Source organism: Buteo buteo, chromosome 23, assembly GCF_964188355.1.
Source record: "Buteo buteo chromosome 23, bButBut1.hap1.1, whole genome shotgun sequence".
Taxonomy (NCBI): domain Eukaryota; kingdom Metazoa; phylum Chordata; class Aves; order Accipitriformes; family Accipitridae; genus Buteo; species Buteo buteo.
Window position 1 is genome coordinate 6,608,258 of NC_134193.1, and position 27,325 is coordinate 6,635,582.

Here is a 27,325-nt window from a genome sequence, read left to right on the forward strand (position 1 = left end):
CTCACCAGCCCCCCAGACGACCCCCTGCCCCACAGCCACTACCTTCTCCTCCAAGGCTGCCATCCTCTCCTTGAGGTGCAGCTGCAGCCTCTCATTGGACTCGCTCAGCAGACGGTCCACAGTGTCCGAGAGCCGCTTGTTGTGCTCCTCGTTCATCTTCTCCCGCTGGCGGGCCTGCAATGGCAAACAGCAACCGGCCATGTCAGATCCAGTGGATCTGCTCCTCCTGCCACAAGCGACTCGGTGCCCTCCTGCCATCCTGTGCCTGCTGGCATGTCAGAGCTGGTCCATGGGACAAATCCACCCCTTCCAGCACAGACTGGACAGTCTGCTGGGGCTCTGCTGGTCTCTGCCGTTTCCCAGCCAGGAATGAACTGGAGAGAGGACAGTATCCAAAGAGATCCTGCCTGCCTGACCCTCAAGAAAGTTTGACCTATGCATCTGCCAGGGACAGCCACACTGGCGGCACATTCCAGACCCCAACGGGTGCTGATGGTCTGGATTTGCAAAGGTCTCTCCAAATCTCTGCCCTAGGCCAAAACAAACATGGACTTCCCCAGGGGCACATGCTGTAATGCCACCTGGGCAATCCATGAAATGGGCATCACCACTGGCTTAAGGAGCACAGCAGGGATTGTGCAGCCCATGACACATCAGCTCGGCCTCCCTGTCTTTTTGAGGGGGAGCACCCTTTGCTCCCAGTGCCCATTGGTCTTGCCCTGCTGCTGATCCAGGCTTGGGGGAAGAGCTGCTGGAGCCTTCCCCTCCAACCTGCATTTGGGGGTCCCAGCTTGTGCCAGGGGGTGATGCGGGGAGAGGAGTGGATGTGGCATGCTAATAGCAAGACTTGGATGCCTGGGAGAGGTGGAAATCACAGCAGAGAGTGTCATGAGCTCCTGTGTGGCTCTAGTTTAAGAGATCCTGGATGGGAAAGGATTAACCAGGCTCCTCTCCCCATCCTGCTTCAGAGATGCCAGCAAGCCAGCCCTTTATGGTGTGCACAGGTACCTAGCCAGCAAGGCACAGGGGAGCCAAGGCCAGATCAGGACCCACAAGGACTCCCCCGTCCAGGCTGAGCAGCGCTTACCCTGGCTAGCTCCTGGTTCTTCTCCTCTAGCTGACTCTCCAGCTGCCGGAGGTGCTCCTCAATGCTCCCGTGCCTCTCTTCTGCCTGGGAAAAGCAGAGCAGCCCTCTCGGATGACGCTCCCCAAAACCATGCAGGCCCTCCTGCATCCCTCCCTCCATCCTTCTATCCGCATCCTTCCCTGGGATGTGGCGGTCTCTCCCACTGCCTGCATCCCTGCCATGGTTCACTGTGTGCTGTGAGCCCAAAACAGCCCTGCTAGCAAGGTGATGGGAGATGGAGGTGCTCTGTGAACAACTAGGCACCCATTCCAACACCTGGGAAGGGCAGGGCTGGCCATATCCACACCTCCCTCCAGGCCTGCACCCTCCCAGATCCAGCCTGGGTCTTTCCTCTTCCTCCTCATCCCAGAGTGGTCCCAGCACAAGCTGAAGGCTGTCCACACCAACAGGGCCATCTCTGCCTCGGAGAAAGGAGCCGAGGGAAAGGAACAAACGCCATGCATGCAGGACACATTGAGAGCTTTAAAAACGGTGCATTGTCCCTGCAGCCATGGGGAAGGCAGAGGACAGCAAAGCTCAGAGGTTAGGAATGAGAGCAGGGTGCCTTGGGCCTGCCAGGCACTTCATCACTGCAGGGGGGTTGCCAGTCCTGCCTCTTCCTCTGGTTCCCGCACTCTCTTCTGGCTCTGGTGCCCAATCACCCCACACACTTGCCTTGGTGAGTGCAGCAATGCGCTGGGCCAGCTCCGCTTCCACCTCGGGCAGCGTCTCTGCCTTCCGCATCGTCTGCTGCAGCTTCTGCTCCGCCAGCTCCAGCAGTTCCTGCAGGTGCCTGGCTTTCTCCTCACACTGCAAGACAGGGCAGGATGGGTGGCCAGCACCAAGGCTTGCCCGCTTTTCCCATCCTCAGCACCCACTTCTCCCTCCCAAGTCCCGGGGTGGTGGGGAGTCTTTGGGTCCAGGTTCAGTACCTGGCGGTGCAGGGACTCCTTGTTGGCCAACTCGCTTTCCAGCTTGTCATTGAGGTCATGGATGGAGGTGGCTTCTCGCTGGGCTGCCAGGTAGCGTTTCTCCAGCGTGGTGATCCTCTCCTCCATGTCCTCTTTCTGAGCCAGTGCCTGGGGAAGTGATGGGGCTGTCACATCCTGATCTGTGACCACCAATTTGGGAATAACTGGGCCACCCAGCTCCTGCAACCCCCAAGTCCAAGCATGCAATGAAAACCCTGCTTCACACAGGGATGAGGGACAGCAGAGTGGGAGAGTGATAAAGGGAGAGTCAAGCAATCACAGAAAAGCCTTCTAGCATGGACACAGCTCACTGTCCCAGGTCTGCAGCACACCTGGGTATCTTGGTGTCTGCTTATAACCTCAGGGAAGTCCTGCAGATGGGCTTGGGGACAATGTCCCAAAGGCAGTGGCCTCTTTCAGGGAACACAGGCCTTCACCCTGCATACAACAGGAGTTACAATCCCTTCCCAGCCCAGAGCATGTGGAAGCTGCTGTGAATGTCTCTGCAACTGCAACTGACTTGGCAGTGCGAGAGGGCAGTGTCTAACCTCTCTGAGGTCCCTCTGGTACTTGCTGCTCATTTCCTCCGATTTGATCAGATCCTTCCTGGCGGTTCCCAGATCCTCCTCCAGCTCGGCGACACTGGCAGCCAAAGCAGAGATGCGCTCCTTGGCCTGGACCACTTCGAAATTCTGCTTCTCCAGGAGCTCCTGCAGCTCCACCACCCGCCCTGCCTCATCATCCGGGTGTACGGAGCCGTTGGAGAGCCGCTGCAAGGCAGCAGAGAGGGAGGCGGATGCCAGGCTGCCCCAAAACATGGGCTGGCATTGCCTGCAGCTATGCAACGGGAGAACATGGCCCTGCAGGGACCCAGTGAGGTGGTGGGGAGTGGAGACATGGGGCTCTGGGACCCCTTGTCAACAGTCTCCGCTAGCCAGGTATGTGGCTTCTCACAGGTACGATGGAATAGGGATACCTGAGGGCTTCCCAGAGCATCTCTGAGAAGCAGAGTCCCTAGAAGCATCCAAGCAGGAGCAAAAATTCCCCTCCACTCAGAAATAGCCTGTATCCACCAGGAAGGACATTTCCCAGGGGGTTGGACCCCAGGGGAGAGGGAAAAAAGTTTTCAGCACCCTGGAGCCAGCAACAAAGGGGTTGGAGAAACAATGGCCTCAGTAAGCATGGTCAGAGTAGGGATTTCTGGGGCTCTCACCTTCCAGGGAAGCTTCTGTGCTGACTCCTTGGTCTCCCTCTCATCCCGCTCACCTGCTGGGGTCTCCCGTGTAGTGCCTTGCTGCAGAGCCGCCACCTGCATGACAACAGGGCTTAATGAGAGAAAGCAGATGAGACCAGCTGGTCTGGCCATGGGTGAGGCCAGCCCTGGTGCACCCAGGTCTGCAACCGGCTTCCTGCTGGCTTCCTCCACTGTCATATTCAGCTAGTGCCTATGGCTGGGGAGGAACTGGAGGGATAGGGTGAAGAAGACAGGGCATGCAGAGATACTGTCAAGGCTCAGCACTGATGGAGGATGAAGCCTATCCATCCTGCATGGACAGAGCAGTGCTTGCTACAGCACACAAAGAGCCTGAGCCTAGCAGTATGGTTTTCCTGGTGAGCCCTCGGGGACCTGAGCCCTGCATCCCAGGACTACCTCCCAACTCATTTCACTAGTTTGCAGCCAGACAGACTCCAAACCTGGTGCAGACATAGCCAGCAGGAGCAGGGGATATCCACCGACATCGCACCCTGTTCTGCTGGGGGAGGATGGGGAAAAGTCCCTCCTGCAAGGTGACCAAAGGCCAGGCACTGCCTCCCCACTGAGCCTGGGGAATGACCACAAGACACATCCTGGGAACTGGAAAGAGGAGCAAAATTTGGCCAGGCAGAGGCTGTAAGGATGGGTCTTTACTTTTGGCAGTAGTGGCTGGGCACAAACTTCAGGAAGGAAAACAGGGTTAATATCTCTCCAAGATGAAAAGGGCTAGATGCTGGGGACAGCAAAGTCCCTATGCCAGGGCCCCAGCAAGGAAGGAGATGGGGGATGCAAGATGAGGTGCTTGGATCAGCAAGGTTTGGGTCTCTGCCGAGGCAGGGAAAATCCCAAGTCACTCAACCCCCCTGAAATGATTCAAGTTCAGGTTGCTTCTGTCAGTGAAATGAACACCAAACAGCAAAACAACAGAGGAAACCTTGCCTGCGAGACAAAAGTTTTCAGAATATTTACACAGTTTCCTTAAATACAGACAATGCTTCATCTAAATAGCTATTTTAGAACAAAAGCCTTACATTTAAAATGCCCAAATGCCATTTCTCTGGTCTGCATGATAATTTGAAGGTGGTATTTCAGCAAATTCAACATGAATTCACAAATGTGTCATGGAGCAGTCCGAGCCCACTGGGCACCCCAGCAAAGGCCCAGGGTAGGCTGCCCAAATACCTCTTACCTGCCGATGGGCATCCACGAGCTGCTCCTCCAAGGTTGCCACTCGCTCTAAGGCTGCTCGCAAGCGTTCCCTGACCTGCAGTCATGTAAAACAATGGGAAGGGCCATTATTCATCCATGATGAGGGTGCCCAGGATCTAGGCAAGCTCCCAGCCCCTTTTGTCTGGCTGACAGCCAGGCTTAGGTGGATTCACATGCAGGGTACAGGCTGCTCAGGGATGCTACAGCCCATCACCTGGGAGACCAAAAGCATGTTGGAGAGGAACAGCCTGGGCCAAGTTTTCTCTTGGAGACCTATGGCCAGGATGGCTTGAAGACATCTTTTAGCAGAGGAAGGAGATACTTGAGGCAAATGAATCAGGAGGAACAACAAGAGTCGTAATGCAAAGACTGAACCAGGGTACCAAATGCCAGTGCTCACCACTGCCATGTGAGTGACCCAGGGAAGCAAGTTCCCCGTCCCCAACAGCCTCAAACCCACAGCATCCACTCGGCAGCCCCACCAGCTCCTAAAATAAGGGTGCTGCAGCTTGCAGGATTTCCAAGACCTTCCTCCTGAGGGACCCCATGTCACCACCCAGCTTAACAAAAAAAAATGGCATCCAGCAGGAGGGAGGAGGAGGGTTCGGAGGTCAGCTCTGAGCAGGGGATGCTCATGGAGTGAGCCGGGAGAGGTCCCAGCAGCCTGTCTCACCTTTTCATCTAGTGCCTTGTGATGCTCAAAGAGTGACTTGAGCGCCTTGAGCACCTCGACCTCACTGGAAACCCCGGACGGCGACTGGGCCTGACGCTTGACCACGGTCATCCTCAGGGACCGCTCATGCCTTGACACCAGGCACTCCAGGTGCTCCAGCAAGAGCTGCAAGAGGGCAAGTGTGAGGCTCCCACCACCCTGGGGGCTGTCAGTGCCAATATTGGCCCAGCAGCCTGCAGTGTCCCACATTTCTGAGGACTAAAATCCAGATGGCAGGTTTTATATGCTTACCCGGGTGTTATTGCGCTCAGCTTTCAGCTCCGAGATCTCCTCTTCCCTCTCCAGGAGCTGCTCCCGGCATGCACTGAGCTCCCGTGTCAGCGTTGCAAACTCCTGCAGAAATCAGGGCACGGCCATGAGCAGGGAGAGCGGGATGGAGACGGAGCCAGCATTCCAGCCCCAGTGCCGGGACCTCCAGCACAGAGCATTTCCCATCTGAATCCAACCAGTGAGAGATGGCGACACCAAGGGGAACACTGAGAAATCGGTGGAGAAGCATAGCCAGGCTGGGAGGTGATCTGTTCCTGGCTTCCCTAACTGCCTTGGACAAAGAAGAATGCAGCATCCCAATATTTATCCATTTGGTCTGATGTCCAATGACACAAGAAACCCCTCTACAGCTCCAGAGGTGCTCAATGGCATTTAAAGCATACCAGTCAAGGCCACCAGCATGCTCCCATCCCCACTGTCCCCTTGATGCAACGCAGCAAAGCACCCACCTTGGAGCATCCCATCAGGCTAAAACTCACTGCAAAGCCACAGCTGGCCAGGATGAGTCCCCTGCCCCTCAGCCAGCCTCTGCCACAGCCTCAGGACCTGGCATCATCCAAAATCTCATTCCAAAGGAAAGAGCAAGATCTGCCCCAGCCCAGCATGTGGGGCCCCATTGAGCTTCTTATGGGACATCCCAAGCCCCAAATCCCAGCTGAGAGAGATGGGGAAGAGCAGGAGATGTGGCAGGTGCCACCAGTCCTTGTTCCAGTCACCGCTCCCTCCAGGTAGGCGGCAGCCAGCGAGGAAGAGCCATGCAGAGAGTAATGCCAAAGCAGAGCTGCAAAGCCAGCACATCCTTTGGGATATGATGGGCTCCTCAGGAATAGAGCAATCACACTTGTGACTGTGTCAGAGGGGGAAAGAAACTTGCTTTAAGTTCCTAGGATGCAGGAGAGTCCATTTTCCCTTAAAAAATGAAAACCAAGCACCTGGGTTACCCCAGGAACAGTCTCCCATTGCTCCCAGTTGCTCTTTCAGGCACCAAGTGGTGTCAGGACTAAGTGACATTTTGTAGCTGGGATTTTTGGGGGTGAAAAATGCAAATGTGGAAATGCTTCATGAATTTACACCAGTTTCACAGCGTTGTTGAGAAGAACTTAAAAAGGAAAAGGGTTTCAGAAGAAGCTGAGAAGAATTTGGTTGAGCATTAACAAACCAAATTTCAACTGGGGGCTGAGAGCTGTTTTACAGCATGAAATTTTCTTTCACTTTAATTCCCAAGTTAAACAAATAAAAACCCTTCAAACTGAAGCAAAACGTTGAGGCTTAGGTTGAATCAAACGCTCTGCTCAGCTCAAAGTGAAACCTCTTGCGACAGCTGACGTCCCTCCAAGAAATCAAGAGCTTTTTAATCTCTGTTTGTCTCAGCTAGATTTTCCCTCTCCCTTCCCAGCTCAAACTGCTCACACTGGTGTGGTTTTTAGCCTGGGGTTGGTGGGGACAGTGGTGTCACTGGTGATGCTGAGACGCCACAGCGGGACAGGACCTGAGCATGCTGCAATGTGGAAGAAGGGAAAGAACAACTGCAGTGGCTGAAGTCAGTCATCGACCCTATAAATAGCTGCTTTTCTGCCCATCACCATGCCTCAGGGCTGCTGCCACCAGACATCCTTGCTCCAGCATCGCCTCAGGGCCTGAGTGCCCTGGCTCCTTTCCAGACCCAGTCCTGCCCCATCACTTCCCCAAGGACCACTCCAACCCTGACGTCATCCCTGTCCCCATCACTTGTCCCCCAGATCAGTCACAGCACCCCAAACCTCTGTCACCAGCCTCTGCTGTGCCCAGGCACTATCCCACGCTTGCTCTTGGACTATCCCACAGCCCCCAAAGCCCAGTGAACCCCACTGCAGAGCCAGTTCCCCCAGGAGACCGCTGTGCCGGCCAAGCCTTTCCCAGAGCTGTGCTCTCCCAGCCGGTGGGGATTACGGCTTGGCAGAGCCCAGCGGCACATGCATGTGCGTGCGCACCACTGGGTTATGCAAGCACTGTGTGCAACAGCAAGCAGCTTGCGAGCATCCCCGTGGACTATATTGGGGCTGGGAATGCCGGTGAGCAGAAAGTGTGCGAGTGCGGCAGCGAGAGATGCCAGATTAGGTACCCATGCACCGCTGGCTGCTTCAGATTTAGGAACACATCACTCCCCCAGTCTCTCAATACACCAAGAGACAGGCAGCAAGGCTTAGGGAGCTCAGCAAAAACAACCTCGCAGCCATGATGGCCCCAGGAATGTCTTTCAGCAGCCCAGGCTATAATGGCAGGTGATATATTGGCTGTGGACAATCTCCCAGCACCAGGGCAGGGACCCTGTGGATCCAAAGCCCCAGATCTGCAAAGGGTAGAAACCTCTTGCTCTGCCCCACGGCTGACAGGGGAAATTGGGGCTGCAGACGTGGATGCTCTCTCCACTGGGGTGAACAGGGCTATGTGTAGCGTGGGACAGATGGGACAAGGCATCAGAGGCAGCAAGGGAAGAAGGATGCCACACTGGGGACAGTGATCACCAGTGCTCAGCCCTCCTCACCCCACATTGCCTGCACAGCCCGCCCGGGCTGGCCAAGCTGTACAGATTGTGCCTGCAATCAGGCTTTCATCCCAAAAGGCAAGGAGATTAAAAGAGAGGGAAAATCTGCTGGAGAGAGACAGGCAGCCCCCACCCCAGCCAGCCCAATGCAATCCATGGGTCAGCAGGTCAAAGCGTGGTGGTGGCAGCTCCACTCCCGGGCACAGCACAAAGCTCCTGCCCAACCCTATCCTATCAGGGTACTCCTCTCCAAGCCCTCCACCCCACCAGGAATGGCTGGCCAGATCCTGTGCTGTGTGCCCCTGCAAGGCTGCCAGGCCTGGAGCATCCCATGGCAAATAAAAGAGACCATGACAACTGTCATTCCTTGGGGAAGGCTGCAAAAAGAAGCATTTACCGCCAAAAATAGCAACGCCTCTGCAGGGAGACAGGACAGCATTAAGGGTTAGCCGAGTACACAGAGCTGGGGGCACTTGCAAGCCTGATTTTGATGCCTTGGGAATAAAAAAATAGGAATAAATTACTCCAGCCCCCACCTGTAGCTATCTCCATCAGCCCCGGCTGTGCCAGACGTCTGCCCTAACACTGCCACCTTGCTTCTGGTCCACTGACAAGCACCAGACAAGTTTGGGGACCATGAGGACAAGCTGTCCCCAGCCCCTGGCTGCAGTGTCACACTGTGGAGTGCAGCTTTCATCCCCATCCACAGGTATGCCATTGCCCTAAGTCCCAGCGAAGTGGCAAAAAAGAGGATCCAGATGATTTTTCCTCTGCCCTGGCCACAGCCAGGAGTCTTCCAGGAGATGCAGAGGTGCCTGCCCCCAGCTCTGATAAGCTTTCAAACTAAGCAGGGACACCTATAAACGGATTAGAAAGTGAAGGAGAGGTGCCTGATCTTCAATCAAAGGATGGATGATAACACATAGCCCTGGGAGTCCTCGGGAGCCCTGTGGGAAGCCCAGCAGCCTGGGAAGTGGCTAATTTGTGTTAAAACCAAACCACCCAAAGTGTGACTGGCTGGGCTCAGCCCCAAGCCCTGAGGCAGAAGGGAGCAGGGTGGACAGATGCTATTTTCACCGTTGGAGCAGGGAGGGAGACCCGGAGCACCATGCAAGGTATTGGAACAGGGCATTGTGGCTCAGGGTTCAGATATTCAGTCAGAACCAGGCATGTTTGGGGTTCAGGGTCTTCCCCCTTGGCTGCATCAATGGGGAAGTCACAGGGAAGAGCTGGAGGGAGGCCAGAAACCAGCTACAAGGAGATGGCTGGGAAAGCAAGGAGAGGTTTAGGAAGGACAGGGGGAGAAGACTCATAGCATGAAAAAAACGAAATGCAGAAGTCCTCAGCCCAGAACCATCTTCTGCCTTTCCCTGTGCCATCCGCAGCACAGACAAAGATGCAGCGAGACTGCACCGAAGCGAACAAAATTCCCCCATTTGTGGCAGGAGCATGGCCACTGCTCCAATGCACCCAAGCGTTGGGAACAAACTGGCTCCAGCTGCAGGATTAATGAGATTTTAAAGCCCCTAATTGGAGTGATTGCTCCTGATGGGCCAGGCGTGCAATGGAGGGTGATGTGGGAAGGATGCCCACGCCGGGAAATCAGTACTGCTGACTCAGCACGAGAGGGATGGAGCCCCATCCATCTGTCTGTCCGTGCTGGGAGCTGGCAGACCCATCACCCTGGTTTCTCCTTGCTCTCCCAGGATTGGTGCAGAATTAAGAGAAAGCCCTAAGTTACAGTCGAGGGGATAAACACAACCCCAGCAGTGTGTAGCATGGGATTACAAAGATTAAATCCTGTCGGGTAAACCCAGGGCTTCGACCATCACCCACCCTCGGTACTGAGCAGCACGGTGGCACATCCTGGACCTATCAGCTACAGCACTGTGACTCTGCAGGGACCATCCATGGAGAACTGGTGTCATCCCTTCTCAACATGTGGTCACAATGTGTATTTCCACCCAGGATTGCTCAGGGAGGAGCACTGTGCAGCCGAGCAAGCAGAAATCCAACAGCTCAGCTCCAACGGTTCAGCACTGAGCTGCCAGATCCCTCCATCCTTCCCCAAAATGTTGAGACAATTGAAAGGTCTTACCCAGTGGGTGCCTTCCCCCCACCTGGAGCTGCTGAGATTCCTATTTTCACACTACTTTTTGCAAGTGTTAACTCCAGATATATTTTTAAGTTAAACAGGAGAAATTTGGGGCAAATGTTTGATGCCAGGACCCTCCCCATTTCCTGGGGGACCTCCAGGGAGCTCAGGGATTCTTAGGGGATCTACCCTCCCCAAAAAGCCCAGTTCTCAGCTCCCCAGGCAGCCCCAAGAGGCAGCAAAGGTGCAGCAGAGTGGGGCCTGGAAGGAAGAACTGCAGGAGGTTTCCACGGCTATTGGTAGCCCTCAGTACAGTAGCCCATGTGAAATTTGGGAGCCTGTTCTCCCCCTGACACAGCTGGGGACAGGGACTCCTGCCAAGCCCCCAAGCCCTGACAGGACGGGAAGCAGTGCCATCCCATGCAGGACCCTGCACTGAACACATCTGGATACACCTGGAGCCCTGCATGTCACATCCCTGGGTGGCACCTACAGCTGGCAGATGGGAGCTGGCAGCCATGCCAGGGCCCCAGGGGGCTGCTGAGAGCACCTGGACCCTGGTCAGGGCTTGGTCCTTGGTCACATACCTCCTGCACAAGCACGGAGGGTAGAGGGATTGGAGCTGAGAGCTTTCAGCCTGATTAAGTCGCGTTCAGCACTCCCACATGAATAAATAAATCATGTAAGAAGCATTAAGGCAGCTTAGTCTCCCTGGGAAATAGTCCTGGAGTTCTGCCTTTTGGGGGCTGAGGGATGCCCCCATGGATTAGGCAGGGGGCATGGCTTGGCCACGTGGCAACCAAGCCCCACACAGGCAAGGGGGAACAGGAGCTACAGGCAGGAGCATCCCTGCCTGCCCCATGCAGGGATTTGCCCCAGACAAGCACATCCCCTGCCTGCCCCATGCATGGGTCTACGCCAGACACACATTCCCTGCCTGCCCATTGATGGCTCTGCCGGCACTCTGGATTCCATGCCGACACAGCAGCATCCAGCTGTCACTGTGCCCTCAAAGGATGCAAAGTGCCATGTCCTCTGCCACCATCCACCCCAACCTCCCCAGGCAGCAAGTCCTCTGCCTAGCCAGAGCTTGGCTCTTCGGTGACACCAGAGAAGGGCTGTAAGCCTCATGGGTGGCCACTGATGAGCCTGGGTGCCCAATCCTGCCCCCAAAAAAGGGTTTCTTCAAGCAATCCAGGTTGAATCCTGTCCCAATGGGGTCTGACACATTGCAGTAAGCTCCAGGGCAAAAGGGCTCACAGAGAAGGAGAAAAAGGATGGAACAGGCCCGTGGAATGCCCCCATGCAGTGCCCTGGGGAAAAGACCCGCCGCGTCCTGCTTACCTGGTACATGCACATGCTGGGATTAATCCCATTGGGCAGGTGAGTGCCTTTAGGTTTGCTCCCCGCGTTCATGTTGAGCCTTCATCTCCCACGAGGGCAGCCGGTGCAGCCCTGGCGAGCGGCACAGTGGGCACTGGGGGCCGCCGTGCCAGGGCACAGAGCCCCCCTGCCCATGCAGGGACAGGCAGGGCAGTGGGAGGCAGTGGGAGCTCAGGCAAATTCCCCATCTGCCGCCCGCCCTAATCGCATCCCTTGCTGCGGTGCAGGGAGCCGGAGGCAGCTCCGGCTGGAGCAGGGCACCCAGCGGGCTCAGGGGTGCAGCACTGCCACCGAGTCCCTTTGCACTGACCCAGTTTGCTCCGTCTGCACGCCGCCCATGCCGAGGCACCGAGGACCCTTTATTGGAGCAGGAGTGGAGACTAAATCCGCACGGTCCCTTAATCCGAGGCGGCTGCGGCGGGGAGGGCAGTGTGTGTTCAGGGTGACCTGGCTTGCTCTCTCCAGCGCGTGCTGACAGGGGAGCCAGGAGCAGAGGGGATGTGAGCCCAAGGCACATGAGAGGTGGTAGCAGCCCTGCCTGCACCCAACACTTGGGTACATCTCAGCACATCTCTGAGGAGTAGGAGCAACTCATCCACGGGGACCCCAGGAGCTCCTGGGGAGGCACTGTTGGGTTTTTGCTTTCAGCAGCCCGGCCAGAGCCAGGACCAGCCCAGCTCCGTGCATGGAGACACAGGCTGCCTTCCTCCAGAGCTGCTTTCCCCCATTCAGAGTGGAGAAGGGATGCTGAGAGCTAGCCAGCCACCAGCCCAAGCTCTGTCCTGGCTTGTGCCACCAGTTTTGGTCCATTAGTCATTTCCCATCTCCCCAGGGTGCCCCAAACCCCAGCACCCAGGCAAGCAGGGTCTGAGGTCTCAGCACTGGCACAGTCAGAACGGATATAAACATTCAAAGCTTCCTGTTTCCCCTGGCTGCTGGGCTCCTCACCACATCACACCCACAATGGAGCAGTGAAAAAGCCCCCCAAATCCTGCTTCCCCCAAGTCTGGGCCCTGGGACACTGTGTGCTGCCCACAAGACCCCGCAGAGAAGGTGGGCAGCTCAGATCCACCAGGCACAGCTCTGTGACACTAATCCACCTCATCCTCTTCTGACCTGAGCATCTTTGTTTGTAGAGGCCAAGCTCAAGTTCGGGTCTCTGGAGTACCTGGAGTGGGTCCTGGAGAGCCGGGAGCAAAGCAACACCAGAAACCCCAGCAGAGCCATGGCAAGCCCTGATTTCCCTATACCCTGGGCTGCTCGCTGAGCACAGACCTCTGGCAGCCTCCCTGCCTGCTGTCCATCTGCTCCAGCTCAGGGAACAAATGGGCCCATTGCCATGTCCCAATCCCTACTCTGTACCCAGCTCTGCCTCCGGTGTCCCCTCTCAGGACCAAGCTCGAGACAAAGAAAGTCCCATCACTCCACTGGGCTGATGGGCTGATGGAAAGAAGCCCTCCTGGCGAGGGAAGTGACAGGGAGTGGTGGCTTTGCTCCAGCAGTCGGGAAGGAATGTGGTTAATGTCCCCACGTTTGGGGACTCTCTAACTGCCAGTGTGGACTCATGAAACCAAGGACCTCCTGACATCCTGATGAGCTGGCTGGAGGTAGCAAGCCAGATCCACTACCCAAAATGTGCTGCCTGCTCCCCAAGCACTGTTACGCAATGGGCTGTCTCCAGTGGGCAAGCATGGGTTCTGTGTCTGCCTCGCTGTTGCCCTGGGGTGTCCTTGGGAAGGTTTTGCCCCTTCTCCATACCCATTCCCCTGTGCAACAGCAGAGATTGCAGTCCCACATCTGCCTGCATGGACTCACAGACCAATGAGGGGTACAGAGGAGAAGGGGAGATGTCCAAGCTGGTTGTGGCTTGGCCTGGGAGAACCTATGGGTTTTACTATTGGCATGAAGTGCAACATACCCGGCAGCATCACCGTTATCACACCAGGTTGATCTTCCTAAAGGCATGAGCTAAAAATCACATCCAAGCAGCTGATCGTCCTTATATGACTCAATGAAGGCTCCTGCTCATTCCAGGGCCTGATCCTTACCTGCGGGAGCGCCGAGTTGAGTTGCCTCTGGAGCTGGTCACGCTCTCGTAGGGTCTCCTGCAAGCGGCTCTGGGTGACAGAGAGTGTCTCGCGGGTCTCTCGCAGGGTGTCCAGCAGCTTGTCCCTCTCATCCAGCATGTTCACCATCAGCTGCTCGAAGTCGGCATCCGCCTCAGAGCCCTGGGGGGGACCCAGAGGGTCCCCCTCGCTGATGGTGGGCATCACCTCGCACATCATGGCGGGGTGTGACAGGTGGGTGTGGGTCTTGAAGGTGGCTGGTAAGGCGGGCAGTGGGTGCTGTTGAGCCGCAGGGCCCTGATTACATTGCTACAGGCTCCTATGGGTCAGGGGAGCCAGGATGGGAGGGGGCAACGGGGCGGTGAAGGTGGAGGGGATTCCGCATCCCTTCTTCTTGGGTGCTAAGCAGAAGCTGGCATCAGTCTGGTGGGGATGCAGGGACGTCCTTGGCACTGACAAGGCCCTTGCAGTCTGAAATCCCCCCGCTCGGCTGCTTGTCACTGCCAGGGTCCCTCGTGTCACCTCTCTGATGCCTTTCGGAGGGGGCTGCAGCATCAGTGAGCCATGGAGATGTTCAGAGGGGGACAAAGTGACCCTTGAGGACTTGTCCCAATGGGGATCCCAAGCTGGCAGCAGCACAGGGAGGGTCCGGGGGATATTTGGGCTGCCCAGGCATGCTGAGGAGGATTCCAGTGATGATGGGCTGTTCTCCCCAAGGCTGGATGAGATGGTCACTGCTGACGTGGGAATGTGTCTCCGTTTGGCATCACAGCTCTTCAAACGCACTCCGGTGACCTACAGGAGAGGGGGACAGAGATGAGATCCCTCCTGCTGCTCCCAAAATGCCCAGGGCACCTGCCCAGCACTCTTTTCCCCCCATCAAACCCTGGAAGGCTGCAACAGGTGGGCTCAGCACCCACAAGAATGGGCTGTGTCAGGTTGTACCACCCTGCACACACGTGCTCGCTACACTGTATCCAGTATGGTACCAAGCTGCAGGGAACAGTATCCCTGGGACCCAAAATCCTGGGCCAGGATCCCATCCCCTCCATGGAGTGTCTGGCTGCCAAGGGATCCCACGGCCCAAGTGTCCTCCAGCTGCAGAAACTCTCTGTTTGCAGAAAATCAGGTTCAAACCTGGGTTTGGCCCAAACCCAGCATGAAGTCACAGCAATAAATGAATTGAATGACCAGATTAATGTTCAACTCCCTCTCTCTCTGTGGCACCAACAGGGACAGATGCAGTGGGACCAGTTGTTCAGTGATAACTGAACTTCAGTGCATCCTTTGTTGCTCAAAGCTCTACCCAGGGGATGGAGGCAGCAGCATCCCCGAATTACTGCCTGAGCACAAGCACTGTTCCCCAGCCAGTGCCAGGGTTGAGACGCTGGCGGGGAGAGGCAGAGCCACCAATTTGGGCAGCAGCCTGTATTTAGGCTGGATTAAAGCGTGGCTGAAACTGGGGATTTGGTTCTGGGGGTGATGCTGGTACCCACAGCCTCGCCTTCGCTTCTGCAGCCTAAAACCATCACAGACAAGGTGCCAAACGGGGACTTCTACTGACGCAGCCCTTTGGGTGAGCTTCAGCCCACTACAGCTGGATGAAGGTTCCCAGCAGCAAGGGTCAGTGTGCTGCTGTCATCCCAGCCACCCTGGGACCTGTCCACCCCTTATCACTGTCTTTGCCAGGCTTTGTCTGCAAGGGGACAAACCATGGGCAGGACTTGAGCTGAGCAACAAAACATGACATGGCAAGCACAGGGCAAGGGCCACTGGTCTAATGCCGGTTATGGGGTAGTCCCCCTTAAGTTTTTCAATCTTTACAACAGATATAATGCTCAAGGATAGGTGTGAATATCCTTATATCACTCTCTTTTCAAACCAACATACGCATAACAGACAAAAAGGACCTGCACGCAGTCATGGGCCAGATCAGCCTGTTCTGGCCCTTTGGACTAGAATAAAAGCTCATGTCTCAAACAGCTTGGCGGCACAGCAGGGCACTTCTCCCCCATTCAAAGGCAGCGTGCGTAAGGAGATGCTTTTGTGCACACCCAGACGCACAGACACACACTGCCAGGGCCAGGGGAACTGTAGCTCTGTTCTTGGGATGACATTGGCTCATCAGCTGATGGGAAGTTTGACACAAAAAACCCTCTAAAAATAGAGAAGCTCTGGCAAAAGTACCAGCCCCACAACGTGCATCCAGCATGTTATACTGAAAGCTGGCTGCTGCACACTGGGGACATGGGACACGGTTGTCCCACAGGTGGCTGTCCAACCTCCTCCCCCTTTGCAGATTTAAGTCACATTCGTCAAGGGAGATAAAACCTGTTACGGGCATGCAATGCTGTCCTGAACCTTTGAGACTTGTTCAGGCTCCTTCCTGGCTGTTGGGACATGGATGACCGGGATAACCGTGCACTGAGGACGCCCCATCCCCACAGAATCCCTGCAAAAAGGAGGCTCATGGAGAAAACGGCATTGACCAAGGGACCATTCCAGCCCCCTTCTCTCCTTGGGTTGAGCTGGACATGAGCCTCATCCCCGTAATTAAGGAGGTAAAATGTTTTCCAGTCCTCCTTCCCCTAAGTAGCATTCCCAGTGGTACCCCCACACAAGCATGGCCATGCTGTCAGCCTTCCTGGAAGGCAGATGTCCCAGGCTCTAGGGAGACTTTGCGCCAAGAAGAGTAGATATCAGCCTTACCCCAGGCCTAAGCCCTGCTACTTTGGATGCAAAACCCAAATGAGGTGACTTTCATGCACCATTTCACTGCTGTACCTCTGCTTGTGGGTTGAACAGAAAGCCAGAGAGCCCCCCCACCCACCCCGAGCACAACCTGAATGGCAAAATTAGTGATGTGGCCATGTCCCCACCCCAGCTGCTGGCAAGGGATTGAATGAATTAGCAGGTGAATTAAGACATATCAATCAAGGAGGCAAGAGCCCTGCAGGCACTCAGGGAGGGGAAATGCTGCAGGGAATGGCCAAGACATAAATCTGACGGGAAGGATGATGGGATGGAAATTTATCCCAGCTGCAAAGGAGAGACTCGCTTACCATGAAGAGAATCTGCAGACGCCAGTCCCAGCCAGGCTGTGGCAGCTCCTCACACACCGTGGACGTAATCCAAGGGGCCGGACCCACACAGTCCAGGAGAAGGCACAGATTTACCCCATGCATCACCCAAGGGCTAATTTTCTTTTTGCTTCCCCCATGGTTGAGCTCATGCACAGGTGGTTGGAGGGTTTGGGTAAGCCCATGTGCTACTTTGCTTCACTGCAACCTGCTCCTGTACATAGTTATATCCTGTTACATCTGCTGTGCTTGTGAAGGGAGACTGGGGGTGATAAGCACAGCCCAACACCTCAGCCTGGGGAGGGTGATAACAGTATCACAGGGACCTTGCATGGCACCGATGCTGGTCCAGGATGGACTCATCCCATCTCACTGGTCCCCAAAAGCATCTGTGCTCTGTCCTCCTGAGCATGCTCAGCAAAGATGTGATACAGCATAATACTGTCTGCCCAGGACAAGGCAATGCTTAGTGACTCAAAGCTCCTCCATGCCCCATGTCTTCGCTGGAGAATGGTTACATTCTGCCCTTGCATCCTGGGCCACCAGGCATGGGTGCTATGGAGGATACACACTGTGGCATAAGGCAAGGAGAGCTGCTACAATCCTCTGCAGCTGGAGAAGCACTACAAGCAGGGATGAGACTTCCTACCACCTGGCCTGAAGCCCCCAGGCAGGTGGTGGGCAGCCAGCCCAGGGCTTTCAGGGCTCTCCACCCTCCCCGTGACACTGCTGCACCGTGAGCATCCCTCTGCCAGTGGGTGCCCGCTGGGTAAATCCAGGCTGATGCTCTGCCACCTCTGAGCATGGCTCTGGAAACAATTCAGCCACTTGTGCCCATCTCCTGGCTGAAATCACAGTAGACCCCAACAGTGGGAAACTCCCTGCACTGCGGAGGCACTGTCCATATCCATAACAGCTACAGACAGACCCTGAGCTGCTTCTAGCACCCCTGCCGCAGAGCTGTCCCGCCAACAACCACTGGGCAACTCTCCTACCCCATGGTCTTGGGAGTGGTTATTTCTGGATTCAACCACAACAGCTTTCACTGCAAAACCAGAGCAACAGCAAAACCACAAGCACCAGGAGTTGCCCAGCTAATGGGCAGGACCATCATCTGGGGTCAGGGCAGTTGCAAAGGTTTTATTTGTGATAAATTCCAAGTGAGGAAGCCAGGACCAGGCTGGGTTTGATACCTGCTGTCTTCAAGACTTTTGGAGCAGGAAGTGTGTTTGGTGAGCAAGAGGCACGGGTGAGCATGCAGGGGTGTGTGCACACGCAGGGACATACACATATGCAGCAACATCCACGCATGCAGGGACATGCACACAAGTAGGAATGTGCATGTGTCCGGGGATGTGCAGGAACATGTGTGCAGGAAGGTCCTGCCTAGGGTCAGCTCCCCTCGACACGAGCATCCCCTCATTTCTGTACCACCTCAAACCTTGAGATTTTCTCCATTCTCCAAAAGCAACAGAAAATCACCCATTCCCATGCACCTCTTCCCCCAGGAGCCCAGCTGGCAGTTGCATACACAAGATGCCGTCCCAGCATAGCAAAGCTCAGCATTTCTTAGGCAGACCTGCATATCCAACCAGTCATTTTAAGAACCTTGGGGATGTCAGTGTGGACGACAGCACAAACACATCACACACTTTGCCGGTGACTTTAGCAGCAGCAAGGGCAGTCTGAAAGCAGCCCTTTGGCACTGAATGTCGGAGGGGTCTGAGCTTGCTCACAATTAGCAGCAAAACGCTGCCTGTGAATCTCAACCTTTCAACTGTACCTGGTAAAACTATGTAAATGCTGCTGCCTGGGTTTAGAGGGCCTTAACTGATGGGATAATCATTGGGTAGAGGAGTGAGGATGCAAGGAGACAGCTGGTGAGCTGAGAAAACAGACACTGCGCAGCTCTAGCCCTTTGCTGGGTATTTTTAGTCCCGCGGGGCTGCCAGGCACAGACTTGCTGGAAGCAGGTTTGTTGCCAGTGAAAACGTGCTTGCTTTACTATCCCTGCCCCCCCCCCCCCAAAAAAAAAAGATGCTTTCCCCACTCTTTGGGATGGAAAACAGCACAGTCACGCGCTGCCTGCTTGGAGATGCTGGTTTGCCATGGTGATGCCCAGACATGGAGCAGCTGATGGAGACCAGAGGGGGGTTTTTTGCCCTTGAGCTGATTATTTGCTTGGCACAACTCTGTAGTGAACCAAGCTGCCTGCAGGATGCTCAGTCCCAGGGAGCACCCTGGCTTTCCTTTTTCCACCAGGGCAAGAAGCACACCCAGCATTTATCCACACACAAAACTGCCTGTGCACCAAGGCAGAGACAGGCTTGCTTTTTTATTCTGAACAGCTTCACTCTCATCTCAGACCTGACAAGAGAAAGAAAAAAACCTCTATGGCTCTGTCAGCAAGATCATCACCCCAGCAGGCAGCTGGCAAAGAGGGTTTAACGCGCACCTCGGAGGCAACAAGCTCGCAGAGATTGATCATCCCATAAAAACGTCAGTTTGATCTTTTCCGCTCCTAGAAAATCCTCATCAGCCGCCCAACCCGGCCTCAAAAGAGCAGCGCAGTCAGGGCAGCAGAGCCCACACCAGTACTCGTTGCTTCCAGCTCACTGGCATGAGGACGGCTTCCCCTCTGCCAAACTGGCCAAAGATGGGATTCCAGCATCCCGTGCTGACCCCCTCCCAGCCAGACCCAGGAGGAAGAAGGAGGGTGATGCCCTTTTGCTATTGTTTTTTCCTTGCAGGACTTCTTTTTTCACCTTTTCCTGGTGATGCTGCATTAAATGTGATTACATGGACAGGCTCTAAAAGTGTCATATCTTCACATTTCCAGCAAGCTCGTCCCAATCACTGTTCCCGCAGATGGAGTCATGTACCACCGTAAGTGCTTCCCACCCTCGTTGACATCAGACACCACTTTGGAGCAGCCAGGACATGTTGAGCCACCGATCCTCCTGGAGGAAGGTCAGTCCTGACCCACCAAGCCATGGAATGTCTTATGGATGGCAGAGCAGGAACATCCTCAACATCTCCACCAACCCACGGAGCCCGCTTTCCATTTTACCCTTGGTGGGAGATATGGTAATTAGAGGCTGAGAAAATGGAGATTATTCCTGCACACAAGACAAAGAGGATGCTGAAGTGCCCTGGTTCAACAGTGGAAATTGCCGTTTTAAGCGCAGAGACTAGAAATGGAAATCTTCACCCATGGCAAGTCTTGGAGATGCCTTTGCCACATCCTCACATGGGCCATAGGCTGAGATTCCACCTCCCAAGGCATTTCTGCCCTGAGATTGCAGGAGAGCTACTACTTGTGCCACAGTGTCCAGATGGGGCTTGTCTGCATTGGAGATGGCCAGCTGAGCTCCACATGTGCCAGGAGCTCCTCGTCAGCACCCCTCTCCATCCTTCCTTTCCTCCCTCTATCTCTGTGCTTAAGCATAGATCCCTACCTATATACTCCACAGGTTTCTTACAGTTTTACAAGCCTGGACCGGAGCAGCCCTTTCTGCAAGCTCAAGCACCCTGGCTTCTCCATCCTTGGTGATCCACGGGGAAAAGCTGCCTTTCAATAAGAAAACCAATTGGCAGATACAGCCTCATCCCAGCATCTCCCCTGAGTCCTTACATTTACTCCTGGGATGCACTGTGGTCTCTGGGGACCTCCAGTCCCTGAGAAGGACAAGGAAGATCCAATTTACCATGGGGCCCATATGGTGATGGTGCCTCCACATTCCTTAATGCAGCCCTGCCAACGGCAGGGTACCGCGCAGATGGTACCTGGCTGATGCCAGGGACAGCCCGTGGCCAGGACACCCAGGGATAATAAGGGAAATGAGGCATTCTGGCTAGAAATAAGGTGCCAGTTTTTAGCTGCAAAGGATTAGATTCACATACTAAAGGGTGAGATGAGTTCACAGAGGGAGAGTCACCACTGTGGAGATCTGCACTATGGATGTGATCGAAACCTGAGAAAAGATGTAGCGGTGCCTCTTCTCCCATCCAGGCCCAGGAAGTCACCTAGGGTCCCCACACCTGCAGCAACATGTCCTTTGCTCCCCAGGGGACAATGCCCAACTTGTCCCTTGCTGGAGATGCAACCCTGGCAAGACAGGACATGTGGGCAGTGTCTCCAGGTTTTGGACCTGTCTCAGAGGTGGCAGGGAAGCAGTGGATGCCCCTAAGACATGGGGACAGAGGACACTACAAGCAATAAAAGACAGCTATTCCCGATATCTTACCTTAATGGGCACGCTTCTGCCCCAAAGGCTTGCTCCAAACCCAAAAAGCAGTTCCCATCCTCAGCCCTTGCTTGCTGCAGGCCACTAAGCCAGAGGAGAAACCAGGAGGAAAAATGTCCAGATCTGGCTGTTTCTTTGCAGGGAGAAGTAAGTGTTAGTATTCAACTGATATTTATAGTTCCCAGTGGGAGGGGAGGCATTACACACAACTTCCAGTGGGTATTTTCAGAAAGCCACCTGCTCCTCGCCATTGTGCAGAAACACAATTGTTCCACAACAAAAAGCTCGTCAGATGATGAGCTGAAATCTCTGCTGGGTCCTCTAGTGTGGATATGGGGTGCACAGTGCAGAGGATGGTGAACACCCCTAACAGAGGATGGCACCTAAACCTGGTCTTGTACGCCAATTTACAGGACTGTGTCACCCCTTGGAGAGTGTTGTATTGGTTGTGTTATGGTTCCTGACTCAGTTTCCCTGTTTCCAAAATGGGCTATATGTCCTCAACGGACCCCAGAGAAAGGCATAATCTCAGTTTATTGCAAGGAGGGATCTGGCACAGGAAGGGACTGTGAGGTAAAGACACACCAGCACGCAAACCTCCTGCCTTTGCACTTTGGGGTGAGATGACAGACGGGAATGAGCCTTGGAGGGCCTCCAAACTGGATGATCCCTCTGACAAGAGGGATCCCAAAGCCTGGCCAAGAGACTCAGCAAGCCCAGGCTCACCTTCAAACTTCATCCCTGGGTTTGCAACAGCCAAAAACACAACTGAGGGGAGAGAGGATGACAGGTCTGAAGCTGCTGCTAAACTTGTGAGGATCCATTCCAGTGTGGCCAGGAGCTCACGTGGAGCCCAGCAAGCGTGCTAGTGAAGCAAAGGAATATGGTCACTGTAACAAGCCCATGAGCTGGATTTCACCCTGCTGCAGACCTGCCCCAGCAGGCAGAAGGGATTACCCCAAATGATTAGAAACCAAATCCCCCAAAACCTGTCACCGCAATCCCACTCCAGTCACCTGCACTGATAACGCTTTGTAGCGGATTTCCACAAAAATCCAGCAGCATCACTGAAACGATGGGACTGCAGGCAATGCCAGAGAAATACCAATTCCTTCAATGGGTGAGTGGTTGGGAAACCACTTTGTGCCGTGAGCTGGACTCCCTGGAAGGGAGGAGAAGGATGTGCTTGATGCATGATACCGAGCTCACATTCCTCTTCCGGGATGTGGTCTGCACTCAGACCCGTCCACAGAGATAAGGAGGGGTATTAACAGCAACCGACCTGATGCAAAAAAGCCACAATGCTGGTTACAATAATTTCCTTTTTCAATAGCTCATCCGCTCACCGCCCCTGTGTGTGCACGTGGCTGTTTCATTCTTTTTTTCTACAACTTTGCAACCAAACCCTACGTCCTTTGCTCTGTTAGGACAAAGCCTTTGACTTCTGCTTCATTCAAGGTTAGTTTAAACAAGCAGCAGAGGGAAATGCAATTGCCATGGCTCTTCTAGAAGCAGCATGTCAAGGTGAATCAGCCCCTAGATGAATCTGCAAGTGAAGGTGAGCACTGGGATCCCAGCAATCAGGCTGGTTTCTAGCCCAAGGTGGATGTGAACTCCTTTGAGAGGGAATGGTGCACAGGGAAGCAGTCTACAACCAAGGGGAGAAAATCATGCACTTTTCAGAGAGGCAGTGTCACGGCAAAAGGCCCCTCACCTTTGGCAAGGTGAGGTTTTGTGCCTCAGTTTCCCCTAGCAGGGCATAACTTCAATCATCGCTGAGACTTGGAGGGATGGCTGGTGATTTTCCATGATTTCACTTGAGGTTTTGCCACGGGTACATCCCTCCCACCCCCATGACACTTTTGATGAGGAGTTATTTCATCTGGGAGCCTGACGCCCCAGAGCGGGGGGCCCTCCTCCTCACTGCCAAACCAGCCCCTGCCCTGCTTTAGTCACACACTGCGAGCACTTGCTGGTGCTAATTTATTCAGTGATGGGGGAAGAGTCACCAGCATGAAGGGGGGGTGTTGAAATCTGTGCCGCGGGTGCACCCAAGCCCCGTGAAAAGATGCAGAGGTTCCTCTTCACCCACCCAGGCCCCAGTACCCATGCTACAGCAGGCAGCTAGGGCTTCTGCACCCAGCCCAGGGGACATGGGAGGCTGCTGCTTGTAAAGAAAACCCATGGCAAACACCATATGCATCCTAATGCAGCAGCCTCTTGCCCTAAGCAGCTTGTATGCCTCCTCTGCCCAAGATCCAGGGTTTCCACTGCATCGCTCAGCTCACAGGCATCTTCTCCACACCCAGGTGCATCATCCACACCCCGAGCATGGCCCTTCGTGCAACAAGCCTCAGCAATAATAATTGCTCCCACACATTTGCTGCACATCTGCCCATTTCCCATTATAAAATTTGGCTGCCAACTCCATGAACGGTGGAAAGGGAAAGTGGCTCAGTGAGCTCCCCAGGGTCCAGAGCAGCACCCCGCTCCCTGCCCTGCTTGGGCAGGTCTTAAGCATTTTGTCACTATCCTTCACCAGACCACAGATTTTGAGTGGTGTTGAGGAAGAGCCCAGGGAGGTAATTTGGAAAGCCAGAGAAGAGGCAGACTGGGTTTTCAGTATGAAATTTGGGAAGTATTAGAGGGTATTCAGAGCCATAGAGGACAGACCAGGGAAATGCCTAGCACTGCTGGCTCCAGTTTGGACTGTGGCAGACTCAGGAACACGTCCCTGCCTCACACACAGGGAGGTTTCACAGCCAACGCAACCTGAAAGGGAAAAGCAATGGTCCTGGAGCATGACCCACATCATGGGGAGGCTCCAGAGCTCGTCAATTCACCATTGACCACTTTAGCACACAAGCAGAGATAATGGCAGTAAGACCTGCGCCCCAAGCCCTCCTTGTGCTCCCCATCCCACCTGCACATAATCCAGGGTCTCCCCAGATGCATCAGGACATCGCTTTCCTCCATCCTCCCAAAACATGGCAGGTTTTAGTCCCTCCTATTCAAGAAGAGTGGTGACATCTTGGCTTGGGCATTGGATGACCCCAAACAGAGGCGACTCAGATGCTTTTGGTAACTCAAGAGATGGGGGGGCTCCCCCTCATATTCATCCCTTCTGCTTTCCCTTCCTTGTGCTAAGTAACGTTAGCAAGATATTTAATCCCTTTGCTGATGGTGCAGCTAATTACTAAACAGTTTTTGCCCAGCTGCAGACATGCCTTGGTGGGGAGTGGAATACCAGTGTGATTCTCAGCTCTGTGCAGTCAGGCTCCAAGGATGATTGGGCCAGATCCAGTACCAGGACAGCTCTGCAATGTTCACAGGGAAAAAAACCCCAGACATACCCTGTGCATCTCCACCCCTACTGGGACACATGGGTGGGTGGATGGCATCTCAGCACTGTGGTTGGTCAGCTCTGTGTAGGGCAAGGCAGTATCGTGGGGTTAAATCCCCACCTGGGAGAAACCTGCTTTTCTTCCCAAGCATCCTCATGCTGGGGATAACCACAACCTTCCCTGGCCAAGTCATGGTCCTTTGGCATCTTGGCTGCCCGTGATGTGGTTTGGAAGGGGTGGATGAAGCTGGCAGAGGAGCACAGAAGGCAGGTCTGGTCCCAGGAAGGAGCAGGCAGAGATGGAGACAAACTGCAGCACGGCCCCCGTCCACCCCTAACCCAGGCTGCAATAACCCTGCTGCTGCTCCCACAGTGCCTGTGCCCTCGAGGGTCCAGGCAGCCGGGTGTCAGCTCCCGGTGTCTCGTCCCTGCAGTTCATGGCAAGTGACAGGACATGGCATGGCATGGCAGAAGCAGCCATGCAGGGACATCTGAGGACAGTGACATTTAAAAGGCAGCCAGGGGCAAGGCGCAGACACTAGAGCTCTGTCTGCTTCTGTTTAACCTGCATCGAGCAAGTCCACATCTTCAACCCAAACTCTTCATTATGCAAAATCAGCCCACAGATGAAGCTCGTCCGGCACACAGCCTCCAGCCATAGTAGCAGGAAAGAGCCAAGTGCTGGCCTTGGCTGGACAGTGCTGCAGGAAGGCTTCTGCATTTGTCTTGCATTTTAAGCCTTGTTTCTTGCAAGAAGGAGTTTTTGGTGGTGACTCTGCCCCTGCACATCTCCAAATACCGTGAAGCAGAGGACTATGTTCCCAGCTCACTGCGCCAGTGAGGCAGAGGTCCTGAAGAAGCTACGCTTTGAAAGTTGAGTTAAGAAGGAAAATCCAAGTTGTTCCCCTTTAGGAAAACAGTGGAATTTGCTCAACCCTTATTAGCCATCAGAAAAATGGCTAATAGAGAGCACCTCAAAAATACCCTGATATGGAAAAAGCTCCATCTGGAGCTCATTCATCCTAGATATAGTCCACAAGGAAGATATAAGGGATATAGAAGTCCAGTTCCCTTCAGAGATCCCAAGTACTGGAGAAGATCAGGAAGAATAAATCAAGCTTGTTGTGAATGTCATGAGCTGCGTTAGACCCAGCAGGGAGCTCTGAGCAGAGCCCTCAACAGCTTCACCCAGCTCCACCAGCCCCCTCTTCATTAACAAGCACCCTGTACCCCAGCTAATGACCTCCATGGCCTATGGGGCAGAAAGGCCACCTCCTGCAGCCCAGACAGGTGGAGCAGGACCGGGTGGCCTGGAGCGCAGAGCAGCCATGGACACCAGCCAGCTCCTTACCCAGTATGGTCCCAGTGCGCCAGCGGCTGAGCCACCAGGGATGGAGTTCCCATCCCAGCTGGGAGGCTGGATGTATCCGTGGGAGGGACGGGGGTGCCACAGGGCAACCATCCTCTCAACATGTCCCTGAAAAGCCAGTGAACATGCTGGCACTAAGGGGCATCCAGGGATAAGTGAGCATGCTCCAGCCCATGCTATCACCATGCCCACTCGGTGGTCCTGGCACCCATCCTGCTTGCCACAGTCCCAGCAATGCATGCCCAGCACGGCCTTCATCCTTGTTCCTCTGCACCAGCACTTGGTCTAGGGATGCTCAGCACCACGCTGCATGAGCAGAGAGACCAGTCAGAGGAAATACAGTGCCCTAGCACTGTTCCCTTGGTTTGAGGGATTTGAAAAAAAGATGATAAGCTTCAAATTGAGGGAACTAACACAAAATTGCTCCAGAAACCGTGGGGAGTGATGCGGTTTGCAGTGGGGTGGCAGCTCTCCTCTGTGTCAGCAGAGATCTCATCTGAGCATTTATTGTCACGAAAAGCAATGTTGGGCATTAGTTCAGCTCAATTTCCAACTCGTTCCCTCTTAAAATGTCAGTTCCGTGGAGCTAAGCTAATGCAGTGAGTTCTGCATCCTTGCCGGCTGCACCCAGTGTACCCTGAGCAAAGCCCCATGCCTGGCACTGAGAGCCCCAGGAGCCTGTGCCTTTGACCCACTGTGCTTCCTGCAAGGTCCCACAGCCATGCCCAGTTCACCCAAGAAGGCCGCAAAGGTGGTGGCCCCAACCATGCCATCATTGAGCCTGGCCCCTGTTTCTGTCCATCACCCCCAAAGGGCGTCCAAGAAGCACCCATCCCCATCACGCACAAAGCCCCTCAACACAGCACTTTGCAATCCCCCCCCAGCACTTTGAGGATCTCCTGCACACATTGAGTTGCGGCAAGTGGCCAAGCACTGGTGCCAGTGATGATGCCCTGAACCACCCCAGGAGGATGTGAGAGCAGGATTTGGCCGATTCATGTGAAACATCACCAGGAGAGGGGAACCACATTTGCAGCTCAGCAGGCTTTTAAAGAAATTAAATGTAGGTAATTACATTGGTGCATGACTGGCTGGAAGAGATGCAGGCATGGTGGTTTCTATCCTGGTCCCTTCGTTTGAGCAGTGCTCTCATGGGTGCCCAAAAACATGGTGGCCAGGAAACCATAAAATCCCTGGAGAGGGGGATGAAAGGAAGAAGATGACCCAATGCATTGGCAACACATCTGCTGCCTGAGATGACAATGTCGTGCGCCCTCTCTATTTAAAAGGAAGCAGCACATTAAAGCTCACAAGCCAACAGGACGCACACAGGGTTGGCAGTCCCTCTCCACACACAACTCAAGCACAGTGGCTGAGCCAACATTTTCTAGAAGGTTTAGTGACCATTTTTGCAGACAGCTTTAAATTTCTGGCTTCTTTATGATGCAATTTTGGACCCTGGGCATCCCACAGTGCCCTGTTCCTGCAGATGTACCAAGCAGAACCCAGCTCCACCAGCACTGGCTTAGGGATGGTTCAGCCCGAAGCAGCCCATCCCCGAGATCCACCACGTCACCGTTGCAGTGCCAGCGCTCTGCTGCTGCAATGCTGCAGTCCCTCCAGGGCAACATAGGGGGAAAAAAAAACCCGCATG

General features: G+C 54.6%; 1 protein-coding gene across 1 annotated transcript in view; it reads right to left on the bottom strand.

Moving 5' to 3' along the window:
- Positions 1–27,325, bottom strand: part of PPFIA4 (PTPRF interacting protein alpha 4) — a 59,817-nt gene that overhangs the window by 18,737 nt on the left and 13,755 nt on the right. Inside the window, 10 exon segments of the mRNA XM_075055002.1 lie at positions 43–174; positions 1,088–1,167; positions 1,798–1,936; positions 2,059–2,205; positions 2,646–2,867; positions 3,311–3,406; positions 4,542–4,616; positions 5,235–5,399; positions 5,526–5,627; positions 13,615–14,427. Coding sequence (XP_074911103.1) covers positions 43–174; positions 1,088–1,167; positions 1,798–1,936; positions 2,059–2,205; positions 2,646–2,867; positions 3,311–3,406; positions 4,542–4,616; positions 5,235–5,399; positions 5,526–5,627; positions 13,615–13,851 — 1,395 coding nt within the window. The 5' untranslated portion in view covers positions 13,852–14,427.